Raw genomic sequence first — 14,226 nt, forward strand, 5'->3', positions numbered from 1 at the left:
TGAGTCACTAAAGACTTTGTGGTTGCACCGAGGAGCACAAAATGTTTAGTTTTTTACACATTTAGATTAGTACAAGCACCTGCCGATGGTTTGAAACTCTATTTATGTCGAGGAAACACAATAACTTCCTGAAGAGGTTAAAAAATGAGTCACTACTGAGCTTAAGCTGCAACTAAAGAAATCTTTTATCTTCTTTTTTCTATTAGTCAGTTAAACTAAAGCCAAGTTAACATCTTTAACTTGTTATTTTTGCTTTCCAAGCCCCAAAAATGGTAAATTTACTGTGATATTAAACTCAGATAAGCACCAAAATGTCACATTTAAAAAGCTGGAAAGGGAGGATATTCAACATTTGTATTTAATAAAGGAATTAAACAATGAAGTCAGAAATATCAACTGTATTTTGTAGCTTGACTTATTGATCAGGTCATTTTAGCAAAAGGACAAGGAAATGTAAAATAACTGATTACATTTGCAGAAAGCTAGTTTGAGATGTGTTTGTTCTAGTTAAATGCTCGATAATTTAACCATCAGTAATTTAAATGGATGCATCCGTGTTTACTGACTAAACTGTTTTAATGTTACATTAACTATTAAGTCATTCACTCTTTAATTTACAGAGAAAGCAAAAAGCTCAACCCTCATCTTCTCTCTGTATTACAGGAAAGATCGCTACGTTCAAGAATTCTATAAGTTACTTAATTCAAATACTTTTGAATGAGTTCATGCTTTAAAAAAAAAAAAAGATTAAGAAGACAGTCATTAGCTGCAGTACTTCCACATGCAGCCTATTTAAACACGGCCTGGTTTCAAAGTGTTGTCACAAATATGAAACTTGCTCAGAAAAAAACTAAACAACAAAACTCCAAACCACAGTCGAAGTGACTTTAAAATGCTTCTGCTGGTTTATAAAACGCTGGATAGTTTAGGACCAAATTACATTTCTGATCCGCTGCTGAGAGCTGATCATCTCGGAGGTGAAGAAGCAGTGTTTTTCAGAACTGCTGAAAATCTGCTAAAACTCATCTCAGTTCCATCTTGTGCAGACGTGACTTCAAGCGTCATCATATTTTCTATTACGTTCATGGATTAACTCTGCTAAATGTATCTTCTGGCTGTGAAACGTAGGAACAACAATGGTTTTCTTGTGTTGTATGGATCAGTTTAAACTAATTCATCAAACCAGTTTGAAGCATGCAGAGCTTGTTTTAGAGTTTTTGAGATTCTCCTCTGATAGGGTTCAGTTCTGGTTCTGTCAGTTTGTTCTGTTTCTGACCTCAGGTTGTCTAAAAGAAGATCCTGTTAGTACGTGCAGGTAAAATAGTAATAAAAAATACTTTCATTGTCTAGAACTTGTCCTGACCAACCACCACCACACATGCCGATATGAGCTTTGAAAGTTTACCCAGAATGCACTTTTTTAAGTTTTCTCTGGTGAATTATCAGAAACCAGAAACACATCCAGGGTACCAGTGATTGTTTCTATGACTCTATGTCACAGACATTAAACTGCTGCAGTTTTACTGTTCAAACTATCATACATCCCATAATATTGATATTCAAAGCTGGTTATAGAGAAAATGAACAAAAAAACAGATTTCGTCTGTAGATTGTGACTCCTGGATGGATGTACAACTGATTTGTTGGTCTTGTGGTGTTTTGGTATTTTTTGTTTGTGTTTGTTTATTGATGTTTTTTGCTCGTCTTTGTCATTACTTGTCTCCCTTCTGTCATTTTACTATGGGACGTTTTTTTCTTGGGATCATTTGGTTCGTCGTTTTTTATTCTTTGTGTTACTTTTGCTGTGCTGCATCTTGTTTTTTTCGTTTAGTGTAACATCATGTTTGCTTTACATGTCAATTATGTCTCTTTGTGAAATGAAACTATGAAACATCCCATAATACTGATGCTCCAAGTTGGTTAAAGAACAAATAAACAAAAAATACATTTAGTTCAGACTGTGACACCTGGATGGATGTAAAACTGATCTGGTTGCAGTTTTTACCAGAAATCAAATGTGTTTTTCCTCCTAAAATGTCATGTGTCTATCTGCTGTACTGATGAAGTTCTGAGGCTCAGAAATGATGGGAAAAGCCCATTTAAGTGATAAATGTGGACCCTCCTCTATGGACTTCAAGGACCTGGAAGTCTGAAAATATTCATAGTATGAAGGTAAAACTTTGCTTCATTGCATAAACTGAAGTCACCGTAGAGAAAGACTGAACAGGTCAGGGAGGAATTTTGTTCAGATTTGGATTCTGACATCTCATCCAGAAAAGGGTCAAAAACCACGTGTGGTTACTGATGTTTAAGCACCAAAGTCAAGTCAGACAAACTGATTTATTTTCCAGTGAGCTTGAGTCAGATGACACATTTCATTCTCCTCACTATCACCCTTGGCACCACACAACTATAAACTGGCAGTGTGTGTTTCTACAGAACATAGAAAGCAGGTCTGAGGTCATGAGCTCGGAGCTAAACATGACGAAGCGTTCCAAACACGCAGCACTGTGAAACCCAGCGACAACCAGATTGCGTCTCTGAGCTGGCGCATTAAAATTTCAAGTGGCTGCAACTCGTCCCTCCGCAGCCAAACAGAGCGTCTCTTATCGGGGTTACAAAGCAATATTGTGCTGAATTATTCTAATGGATGTCTGTTGTGCCTTTGGGCATGATCTCATATGTAGGCTAACGTGAGGCAGGGCCAAAAAGCTCCAGAGTGTTTGTTCTGCAGCACACAGCGAGTGTGAGGCGTCCACATGGAGGGAAGCTTTAAAATGAAATCAAATCTGTCCTTACTTCACTTCAGCTATGGGTTGTTTTATCCCAAACCATCAGCAGCCTCTGTTCTTGCATGAAACTTCTGTTTTTTTAATCACAAACTATGTATATTTAAAAGTGTATCTGTGAAATTATAACTTGATACATTAAATACAAGATACATTTCTATAAAACTACACATCATTTGCACATTTAAATTCAGGGGTGTTTGAAGAACAATATCTCAGGAACTATTAGAGATAAAAACCTGAACTGTTCACTGGTATTTCTGATCAAATCATTGATTCAGAATCTGGAACATTGGACAAGTAGATCGAATAATCTCTGAATACTGGTGAGTTGAAATATGACCAAAAAAAATGGAAAAGCTTCATCTCACATAAACAAAAACCTGATAATACAGAAGTCAACTAGTGATATTTTCTGAACCATATGTAGCTGAATGTCACAATAATACAAACTTAACATATAGAATAGTTTTAATATGAAATATTTGGTGACATCATTGAGCTTTTAGAACTAACTGAGCAGGTATGACCACAAAAACATGTAAATTTTCTATCTACCAGAAAATGAAAAATAAGCCCAAAAATAAAACAAATATTATTTCCTTATTTATATTTCAGGAACCATTTTCATCTAGATGGGTGTGGAGATGGAGGTTGTGACTATAATTAAATTCAATGTAAATTCTAATTGATTTCTCTTGCCGACACCACAGGCCCTTAGCGTTGTTGGAAAGGTCAAGTTGAGCAGTTTCGTTTGATTTGTGCTGCAATAAATACATTTAGAGCAATTCAATGAAGAAGAAGGGATGTGAGTTTCTTTTGTGCGTCTGTTGGACTCGGAGGGTTAAAATCCTTCTTTGAAAGCAGGAAATAAGACAAGAACAGTTATTTTATTGGTAGCAGAGATTGTTGCACCACCGCCAGCAGCAGCATCAAGTAGTCCTAAAGCTGTTGTGTCATGTGAGCTCTTCGTTAGTTGGATATCCTTTAAATGAGAAAATACCAGGGATAAACTCCGTCTTTGTCCCAACAGGACATTCCCTGTTTTTATTCTTGGAGGCGGTTCTTATAGAAAGTGCTGCATTATGTTGCTGCTGGCCTCGTTCCCAGTCGACTCGACCATCCGACCGAAGATTCGCTAAGAACTCAAGTTTAAATCTCAGCCCTGGTCGGCCTTTTATCTCCATTAACAGCCTACAGAAACCAGAAGACACCTTTGTTCTGACAAAGGATCACCAGACAAATGAATTGATATATGATGGGGGTCTGTGCCAGGAAATTCCTTCTTTGCTTTTGTAAGTCTCAATCAGTTTGTTCTTTAAAAGCGTCTGCACAGATACAGCAGCGGTGGTCTGTCTGGGTGTCGGTCATGCTGAATCCACAGAATGAACTCTGATTTAATAAGACATCATCTCATGTTCTGTCACATAACCTAAGTAGGCTAAGCAGCATAAGAGGCCTATCTGTGTACAGTCAGGCCTTTGTGTACACTTCCTGGTTAGTATTAGACACACTGTAGATCATGTAAAAGAGAGGGAGAGTCAAATCTGCAAGCCAACGCTCAAAACTACTTTATGGGCCATTTTAAACGCATTACAAACTAAAGATCTTTAAAAAAAAAAAACAATAGTGCTTTTTATGCTTCCTCTTGAGCAGGTCAGTCACTCAAAGACGCATTTACACAAATCCTGCCAAAGTCCAACTAAATGTACAGACAAATTGAAGGAAAAACCAACATAAAGGTTACAGTGAGGTGTTTGGCCTCCAGAACAGATTCAGTTCTCCTCTACGGTGATTTTCTGGAACTCTACTGGAGGATTGAACACCATTTTTTCCAAAAAATATTTCCTCATTAGGTACTTTTTAGTGTTTATGCAGACCACTGTCCAACACACTGGTCCAAAAGCTCCCAGCTTGGTTGAAATCTGGTGACTGTAAAGACCACAGTATCTGCTTCACATCATTTCCATCAAACCTTTCACTGCCCTGCGGATGGACACATGGTCGTCAATGTTTCATCAAATAAATAAAGATAACAAAAGGAGTCCTCCCTCTAAAGCTACAAGTGGACCCAATTCATGTCAGCAAAGTTAAAATGACTTCATTTATCAGTCACAAAATATAAAAAACAGACAGATTTGTCAAAATCTCAGCTTTCCGACGGTCCTTTAACTAATCGTGTGTGACACTCAGTTCAGTTAAACCAAATCTGAGCCTAAATGTGCCAAAAACAAAGACTTTGCTCTAAGCAGATGCTGTGAAAAACATAAAATGTTGTCTCCTTGTCACAACCAAAGACCAGCGAAAAACTCAACTGCAACCAACAGTCATGTGACTGAAACTTTTCAGCTTCCTGGGTTGAACTGCAGGCCGTGCTGGTACAGTGCAGATAGTGTGAAAACCATGTAAACAGTAAAATATCAGCAGTATGTAGTTCACCATTATTTGTAGTGTTGGTAACATCTGTGGACACTTGCAAAAATGTTGGACATGTTGATTTCAGGCTTTTCCATATCTTTGTCAAAAAAATGTAGCATTTCTTTTTCATGTTTTTAGATGTCTGGCATCATAACTGTCATTCTGCACAGAAGATTTTTCTGGGTTCTCTTTCCTTCAACTCATGGTTCTGATGTTTCCACAGAGTTGCAGGACGTAAATTAAATTAAATCATTGCAGACACCGCCACAGGACACGGTGAGAGAATATAATGAGGCCTTTAGGTGCTGAGTTTTTCCTGAGAAAACAACTAAATTCAATTGGACATACTTCCTCAACTGTAAGAGAGGGCCAACATCTGGAGGGCAGAAGCAAGAAAAAGATTTCTGATGTCCAAGACTTTAGTGTGTTCATGAAAATATTATATTGCCACAAAAGGTAAAACAATGAAAAAATGTGGACATTACAAGTGGATTTTTACAAAGGCAATCTGGTTCTCATACAACAAGGTTCTTCCTAATGACAGCTTCTTACTTATATAATAACAGGTGAGAGTATTTTCAAATCTTCACCCAGTTTTAGCAGCTTCATACGGGCAGTTTTTCAGGACAGGAGACTGAAAAATTGTTGCTTTCACTGAACCGTATGCTGATTCCAGTAAGTGGAGACGCTGTCAGCTGCCATTAACCCAACCGACCACAGCGGCATGCTTCAGTCTGGCCCTGCTCACCAGGAAACCTGCCACTGCTCACCGCAAACCGGGAACAAACACTTTCATTCAGCAGCCACAAACGCGAATGAATACCAGCGTTTACTGGTCAAGAGGTTCTGCCAGACAAACACTTCCTGGTTACTTTCCAATGCTGCAACTTCATTTAATGTGTAAAATGTATGTTACATGTTTTTAGGTCTCCTCTGCATTGGAAAAGCAGAAACTGGTGTGGGAAAATCTTATAGTTTCAGTAGTTAATTATGAAGTTTAAGAAAAAGTTCACAATTTCTTTTTCTTCAAAAACCCAAAAGTATTAAATTTACAAGAATCTTCAACAGAGAAATGCAAGAAAAAAGCTGCTAGCAGAGACTGATAAATAACTGATTACAAAAAAAAAATTGCTGCAAGGTGGGGCGGTGGTTAGCGCCGTCGCCTCGCAGCAAGAAGGTCGCTGGTTCGCGTCCCAGTTAGGACGCCTGGGATCTTTCTGTGTGGAGTTTACATGTTCTCCCCGTGCAGCGTGGGTTCTCACTGGGTTCTCCAGCTTCCTCCCACGAGGTCCAAAAACATGTTGAGATTAATTGATGATTCTAAATTGTCTGTAGGTGTGAATGTGAGTGTGCTTGGTTGTCTGTCTCTACATGTAGCCCTGTGATAGACTGGTGACCTGTCCAGGGTGTCTCCTGCCTTCACCCTCAGTCAGCTGGGATAGACTCCAGCCCCCACGACCCTAGTAAGGATTAGGCATTTAGTATAGATGATGGATGTCTACAAAACTGCTTTCGAACATTTTTTTTAAATTAACAAAATGACTAACTGTGTCAGCATTAGGAGGAGGATGATCCATGTGTGTTTGTCAGTTCTCTCTTGGAAAAAAGAGAAATGTGAGTGTTTACAGGTGATCGACCAGTAATTCCACAGTATATAAATATCAAATGATCATGTCATTGTCTTTAGTGGCGGAATAACAATCTTTAACTCCTGCAATCACACGATTTGTTGTGCCGCCTGGATACAAAGTCTCTCAGATAAATAGATGGGTAGCATGCTAACAAATCTCTGCATCCTGCTGTCACTGTGAGTTAAGACCCAGACATTCACATCTCCTGTGCTTTGACATTTCTTTCAGGACATTGGTTTGCTTGCTGCTATCCTCCGTTTAGAAAAGTAACACGTCCGAGATTAGAAGTGCACAAAATGACTGCGTCCTTCAGCGTCCTCCTGCAGACGGACTGTACCTCCACCATGGTGGACTGCAGCTGCTGACAGCAGTCAACTTCGTCCTTGTTCTGTTCTGCTCTGCAGCTTGGTCAGCTCAGCGTCGCGGCTCACAAACCACTTCTTCACATGCTGGTTGGAGTCGCCTTGCAGTTACCAGAACATTGACTACCGTCCGCATCCAAGGAGGAGGAGTTAGAGCATGAGGCAGCTGACAAATTTACCAGGGTAAATGTAGTACGGTACAATGACATTTAAAAAGCCAGTATATCCTGGAGGTGCACCAAGGGCGACCAGGACAAAGCTGTCAAACTGAGCAGAGGTTAAGGCTCAGAGTGGCTGGACTGGACAGGGTATCACCCGACGGAGATCCAACATCAACATCCACGAGCTAACCTACGTCAACTCTGTCAGTCCCAAGCAGGTGGAGCACATCACCAAGATACAGAATCCTGGGAGGTTTTAGACCATGAAGCCTGTATCACAGGTCCAGGCAGCCACAGAATGAACTGATGGAGGGCAAAGAGCCTCCATTATGAAGGTATGATTGACCATTTATGATCGAGGGAGGATGCTCGGAGTTTGTTCAAGCAACTGTGTTTTTGTTACGAGCTTTCATGCTCGTTTTAAGTGAAACTGTCAAACATTCTGACAAACTGTTTTCTTATTGATGAAGTGTTTCTCACTGGTACATATCCATTTGTTTTTTCCCACCTAACCTGAATTACTTCAAGGATCATTGCAACAGTGACCTGGGAAACACGAGAAGGGCCAAAACAAAGACAAGATCTGTGTGATTGTGAGATCCCTTAAGTGCCCATTTAATTGTCAGACAATACAAAAACTACAGCCAAACCCAGTCACTATTAATTAAGTTATTCCCCAAACAATCAAGATGTCGTTAAAATAATTTTTGACTTTCCAACAATCTTCCAGACAATTTGTTTTCTGCTTTGTTTTGACAGATTTACATGTCAATATCCTTTTGCAGAGTAGCGTGTTTTACAAGGGAATTTCTCTTTTTTTTTTCTTTGCAAATGTCTTTTTCACCTAAAACTAAGACCAATGAGCTGCATTTTACAGCCAAAGGAGCTTCATTTCTAAACTGTTTCTTGACTAAATACCATTTTATTTTATTTTACCATCTGGAAACCAAACCCTCTGAATCGGCTTTCGCTCTCGCGCTGACACTGTACCACCATCCAGCTGCTCCACTGATCAAAGCTTCTCCCTTTTTGCTGCTGTGGTTGTTTTAAAAAGAACAAAGAGGTCGGACCACAGCAAGCCTCTGTGGGACTTTTACTTTCCCCCCCCCTCAACAAAAGGAATGCACATAAGACCTGCCCTCTTCCCTCCACCTTCCCCTACTCTTTCATAACCCAACTCTCGTTTGCTGGGTTAATTAGGCTTTACCTTGTTTGAGACTACTGGGGCGAGAACTTCTGGGGAAGCATGTGAAAGGGAACAGAAAGAGGGAGGCAGTCCTGAGGTCACACAGTTGATTTGGCTGCAGAACTTTCTGGAGTAAGTCTCAGATATGTAGGCCGAGGTGGAGGCCAACAAAAGGAACTCAGTGCGACCGTTGAACCAGGACTCCACACTGTAATCAAGATTTCTGCATATGCAAACTTTTTTTTGAGACTGTGCAAGTAAAAATTTCACGTGATTGCATTTGTGCAAGTGCACGATAATATCTGGCTGCTTTGGTGTCCCTCTACCGAGCCACTGTGGTTGAAAATCGTACTTTTTCTTCTTCACTGGCTCAGTAAGTTTCTCCCTACCAACAAGCAAAATAACATTTCATTTCTGACGTGTGAAAAAATCTACTTCACAAGCAAGTGGGCGACCAATTAATGTGCTGGTGTGACCAGTCAAGACAGCGGTTAGGCAATAGTGTGCATCCAAGATCAATGCAACAGTTCAGAGAAAACTTTTTCCTGTTTCAACATGTCAATATGCAAGATATAAAGAAATGATTTTACCAGTTTGATGTTGGGAAACTTGACTGTCTTAGAGCTCGAACCAAAATGGCTGCATATGCGTCCAAGTTTTGAGAGTGTGCAGGTTAAAATGGTTGGATTTGCGCAAGAGCATGACGACCATTAGCATACCTACTATGCTTGCTATTGTGGTTGAAACCTGGCAGCAAATCAGTCGCGATACGTATCGGCGACAGACACTTCAAGTAAATAAATAAAATTGTTACCTGTGTACAAAAGGATGGTTGAATTCAAAACATGTTTTTTCTGCTGGTATTTCTTAAAAAGAGGTCATGAAAAATGACCAATGATTTTTGTCAATGAACTTTTTATCGTGATAGATTTTTCAACTAAATTGCCCAGCCCTAGTCTAAAGAACTTTTTTCTTTTTCATTGGCTCTCCCTGCCTGACGTGAGATGAAGTGTTCCATAGCCAGACGATTATTTTAAAAAACAAAATAAGAAGAAAGAGGTGGAGGCTGGTGGAGAGGAACTATACTCCTGATGATGAAAATGGACGGGCAGGCAGTGAGACACTGACTGAACCAGTGAAGAAGCAAAATACTAAATTTTCTTACCATGGCTAACGCAGAACTGGGGCTACAGGATTAATTGAAGATTCATCACAACTCCCCACAACTGAATGAATATGGCTGATTGTGATACTGATGGTTAAAATGCTCTGCTCATAGAAAGCTCTCTTGGTTTCAGCTTGGAGAAATCTGACATTAGGACGCCTTCTGTCAAACTAATTGTTGGTCTCACACCTGTCCAACTTCTTGCACGAAGAATTTGAGTGGAGACTAGAAGCTTCTCTGAGCAGAGATAACTAACTAGCATCTATTTAGCCTCCACATGTAGCGTTTCGGTCTTATTATGGACAAGCAGCCGGTGTCCAGCTTATAGGAGTGATATCAGACAACCTCCAGGACAAAGACAGATGACAAAGTTAACATATTTTCACAGAAAAATATTTGTAAATGTTGCAAAGTCTCAAGTTACTGTCAGTTTTAACATCAACGAAAAACTACAACAACTACTCGCCAGCATGTAAGGCTGAGTAACACCAACAAGGGAGCAACCAAACCATGTGCTGGTTAATCTGAAGCCAACTGTGAGCCAGATTTTATCATCCGACATCACCGCTGGACCTCAGTGACTCTAATGCGTCTGAATGGAAGCAAATCCCTGCAAGCAGATCCAGATTGGATGGAAAGCCTTCACATAAGGCTGCTATAGCAGCATGTTAAAAGTCTATGGCTTTTGAACGGTAGTCACAGGCGTCCACATACTTGTGGCAATGCAGCATGTCAGCATCAACTAAAAGAAATTCACAAGAAAGGTAAAAAGACGTGCTTTTCATAAATAAACTCATGAAGTTTTTTGTTCACAGTTTGCTGTTATGAGCTCAACTTTAGTCTTTTGTAATAAAGTTCAATGTTCAGCTTTAAAAATATCTCACCTCAGTACATTAGTCACAGGATGGCCTCACTGAGAACCTGAGTTTTAAATATAAACTCAACAGGTACAGGTTTGAAGAGTGCTGCATCTTTGTGGAGGTTGGCAGCTACAGTCTATAGCTGTTACACTGGAATGCAAAGGCAGCTCAGACTCACAAGCATAAAAAAGCACCAAAAACATACACAACTTTTCAATCCACTGCTGTGTAATTCACTTTTCTTCTACCTGCCTGGATGTTTGCTATGTCCTAAACTTGAACTGCACCAAATAATTAACTAATCTATCAGACGATCAACAGAAAAATAGCTGTCAACTGTTTCGACTTTGGATCAACCACCTCAGAGCTGTGACGTTTATTGTGTTTGGTTGGACAAGAAACTGATGAAAGATATTGAATACTGAACACTGGACTTCAGTGGGAAATAAAAGTGACAGAACAGTAAACTATTAAGAAAACTGAGAACAGCAGATGTAACTGCTGGAGACAAACTGATCTATTTTGTGAATGTTGATTTCAAATAACGGTTAGTGGCTTTTCTTAATTACCAATAATTGGCATTGGCCCCAATATACCCATATTGGTTGATCTCTATCTATCTATCTATCTATCTATCTATCTATCGAGAACTGACTTTAGTATAAACCAACTAATGTTGTAAGCTGCAGTGAACGTTGATTGAAACAACCTGAAGGACTCTGATGAGGACACAGTGGGGTTGAAGCGTTGGTCTGTTTGCACTAGTTACCTCCGCCAAGGAGGTTATGTTTTTATTTGTTTATCTGTTTGTTTGATTGTTAGCAAGATAACTCGAAAAGTTAAGAGCGGATTTTCAAGAAATGCTGACAATGGCACAATGAACAGATGATTACTTTTTGGTGATGTTCTGGACTACCATCTGGTTATTCTCTCATAAAACAGTAAATGTTGTTAAGTGTCACAGTTGCACAGAATGCTGTCGTTGCGCTGTGCCATTTGTCCACTAGATGGAGCTCTGATTCCTTTGCAGTCCTCTGTCCTCACCGCTGTCTTGTCAGTAGTACAGGAGTGAGCTACAGTCAGGCAGCATCACAGGAGTGGGCTGAGAGGAGCTACTGACAGATATGTTCATAGCCACGTTGTGACATTAACAATGACTCAGCATATCTCCTGTTTCACTTTAACTCTCTTTGTCATGTGTCATGATGACTGATGCGTGCTTCGTTGTATCCGTCTTGCTTTTTATTTACATTTCATTGCTAAAATTGTGCTAACCTAGCTTAAGCTACTCCCTGTCTGTTTATGGTAGCAATAACATCGCTGTAGTTATGCCAACCTAGCATAGCGTTACCTAACAGATTAAAAGCCAGTAAGGAACAGCAGAAATAACATCAGTGTACAAAATATCTGAGAGTACAGAACGACCGTTCATTACTCCGTCAGCTTGTTATTGATGATATCAATGTTAATTCAAATGCTAACGGTATGTTTTGATTCTCCATGAATCTAATACTGTAGATAAAATGAATGCAGGACTTTAACATTGGCTGGAAATCACAATCACAAAGGTAGGCGCTCTCCGAGTGCTTTTCTAGTTTGATAATAATACTGCTGCGGCTGAGCAGCTCCTGCATTTTACTGAATGATGAGAACCTGGTTCTTCTAGTCAGAACAACCCAAAGACCCCAAACACCAGCTCTTACCGAGATACAGCGAGGCATTCTCCTTCTTGACGTTGTCATCAAGGTAGGTGGGTCCCAGCGTGTAGATGGGTGTGGAGCCCATACCCACCAGGATCTGAGCGATGACGAACAGCGCCACGTACAGGTTGTGCTCATTGCCCTCCTGGTCTCGGGGACAGGAAGTGATGTCAACACGGTCCCTGCCGCTGGCGTTGCTGTTCATGCACAAGCCCTCGTTGGCCGAGGATGAGTTGACCTCCTGAATCTGGTAGGCCGGCGAGATGAAGTGAGGTAAGGAGAACAGGGCGGCGCCCACGGCAATGAAGATCCCGCCAACTGCCAGCCAGCGAGGCCTCTGGCCTCGCCCACCAAAGTAGCTGATGAAGACGACCACCAGGAGGCTCCCAATGTCGAAGCAGCTGACCAGGAGGCCGGACTCGGAGCTCCTGAGGCTGTACCTCTTCTCGATGGTGGTGATGACGCTGCTGAGGTAGCCGGACACCATGAGGGACTGGATGAAGGTCAGGTAGCACATGCAAAACAGGAAGCAGCGGGAGTCCTGCAGGATCACGCCCAGGTGCTTCCTGCTGGGCAGACGGATCTGAGCCAACCTGGTAGCAAAGAACCCCGGGGGCTTCCTCCTCAACATGTTTTTACTCCTGCGGATCTCTGTGTTCTCCATATACGAACTGGGCCGGTTCAGCGCTGACTTACCCGGCTTGGGCAGGTAGTTCGCTCTGGTTGGGGATTCGGCCTGGAAGGACTCGGTCTTGGCGGGCAGTTGGATGAACTCTGCACTCTCCTCCGCTGTTATGGACATCCGTCCTGAGCTAGCCAGCAAGGTTTTCTCTTGAGGCGCTGCTTCGTTCAAAATAGGCAAACTTTTAGATTTGAAGTTGGTACCAGGCTCTTCCAGCTCGCTGGAGAACCCGTCCTCCTTCTGTAGGGACTCGGACAGCTCTGCATCCTCGTGGTCGGCCATCATTTTCAGTCTTTTTACGGGTTAGAAAAACAAACCAGTTCAAGCCTACATTTATAGTTCAGCGGCTGCTGCCCATCACATTTATTATTAAAAGGTACATCTACTCCCACAAACAGTCTGTGAAGCCCAAAGAGGCCCAAAAAAGCAACAATGGCAGCCAATGGGAAGTACACTTGCAGCTCTGCTTATCTGCAGCACAGGCAGGACAGCCTCCGGGTTTGTTTATCTTGTCATGCACACTTGCCTTCTGCCACCATCTAATCCGGAGGTGGAGACCGCTCAGGCCTCCTCAGCTAGTCCGGCGGAGCTCCGGGGCCGCGGCTGCCCGCAGATGCTTCTCTCGGCAGGACGCTGCTGCTCCGCGGCCGGCAGGGATGGAAGGAAGGCGCAGAGCCGCATCCCTGAATGGATCACAGTCACAACGTCACTCCGCTCTGCATGATCGAGCCCCCCCTTCTCCGAACTCCTCCACCGAGTCAAGGGCAACCCCGACTCCGATGTTGTGGCCGCAGCAGCGAGCTGCAGAGGCGCTCATGGAGCGGCCAGATCCCTGCGTGAGTTCCTGGAGAGGAGTGAGAGGAGATGGGAATCAGCGGGACCGGAGGCGTCGAGGGAACCGGGGAGAGAAAGGAGAGACGGAGCAGAGCCGCAGATGACTGCAGTGCTGCTCAGCTGGTCCGTCTCTGTTTCCAAAACAACTGCGTCAAGGCGTACAGTGAACACACGCACCCCGTACAGCTGCTCTTCAAAATAAAAGCCGTAGCTTTACTGTGGAAGCTCGTGGTTCGTTTGTCGCAACACATACACGTTTATTATCAGTCGTTTTGATTTGTTGTTGTTTTATTGATGTTGGATTAACTGTTACATTTAAGATATAAAGTTGCCCTAAAATCTTTGTTTTAGAAACCAACATATCTTTATTTCAAAGCACTGCTGAATCCCACTGACTTCCTGTAGATTTAGGATTTTTTCTTTCTCTGGCTTCATGGG

The 14,226-nt window shown here is 41.8% G+C and overlaps 1 protein-coding gene across 1 annotated transcript in view; it reads right to left on the reverse strand.

Moving 5' to 3' along the window:
* LOC103372322 (solute carrier organic anion transporter family member 5A1-like) overlaps window positions 1-13,985 on the reverse strand; it is a 46,747-nt gene extending 32,762 nt beyond the window's left edge. The window contains exon 1 of the mRNA XM_008301931.1: window positions 12,276-13,985. Coding sequence (XP_008300153.1) covers window positions 12,276-13,239 — 964 coding nt within the window. The 5' untranslated portion in view covers window positions 13,240-13,985. The remainder of the gene's footprint in view (window positions 1-12,275) is intronic.
* Window positions 13,986-14,226: the final 241 nt, after the last annotated feature.

This window comes from Stegastes partitus, unplaced genomic scaffold (genome assembly GCF_000690725.1).
Source record: "Stegastes partitus isolate 25-593 unplaced genomic scaffold, Stegastes_partitus-1.0.2 Scaffold1733, whole genome shotgun sequence".
In the NCBI taxonomy this organism is placed as follows: domain Eukaryota; kingdom Metazoa; phylum Chordata; class Actinopteri; family Pomacentridae; genus Stegastes; species Stegastes partitus.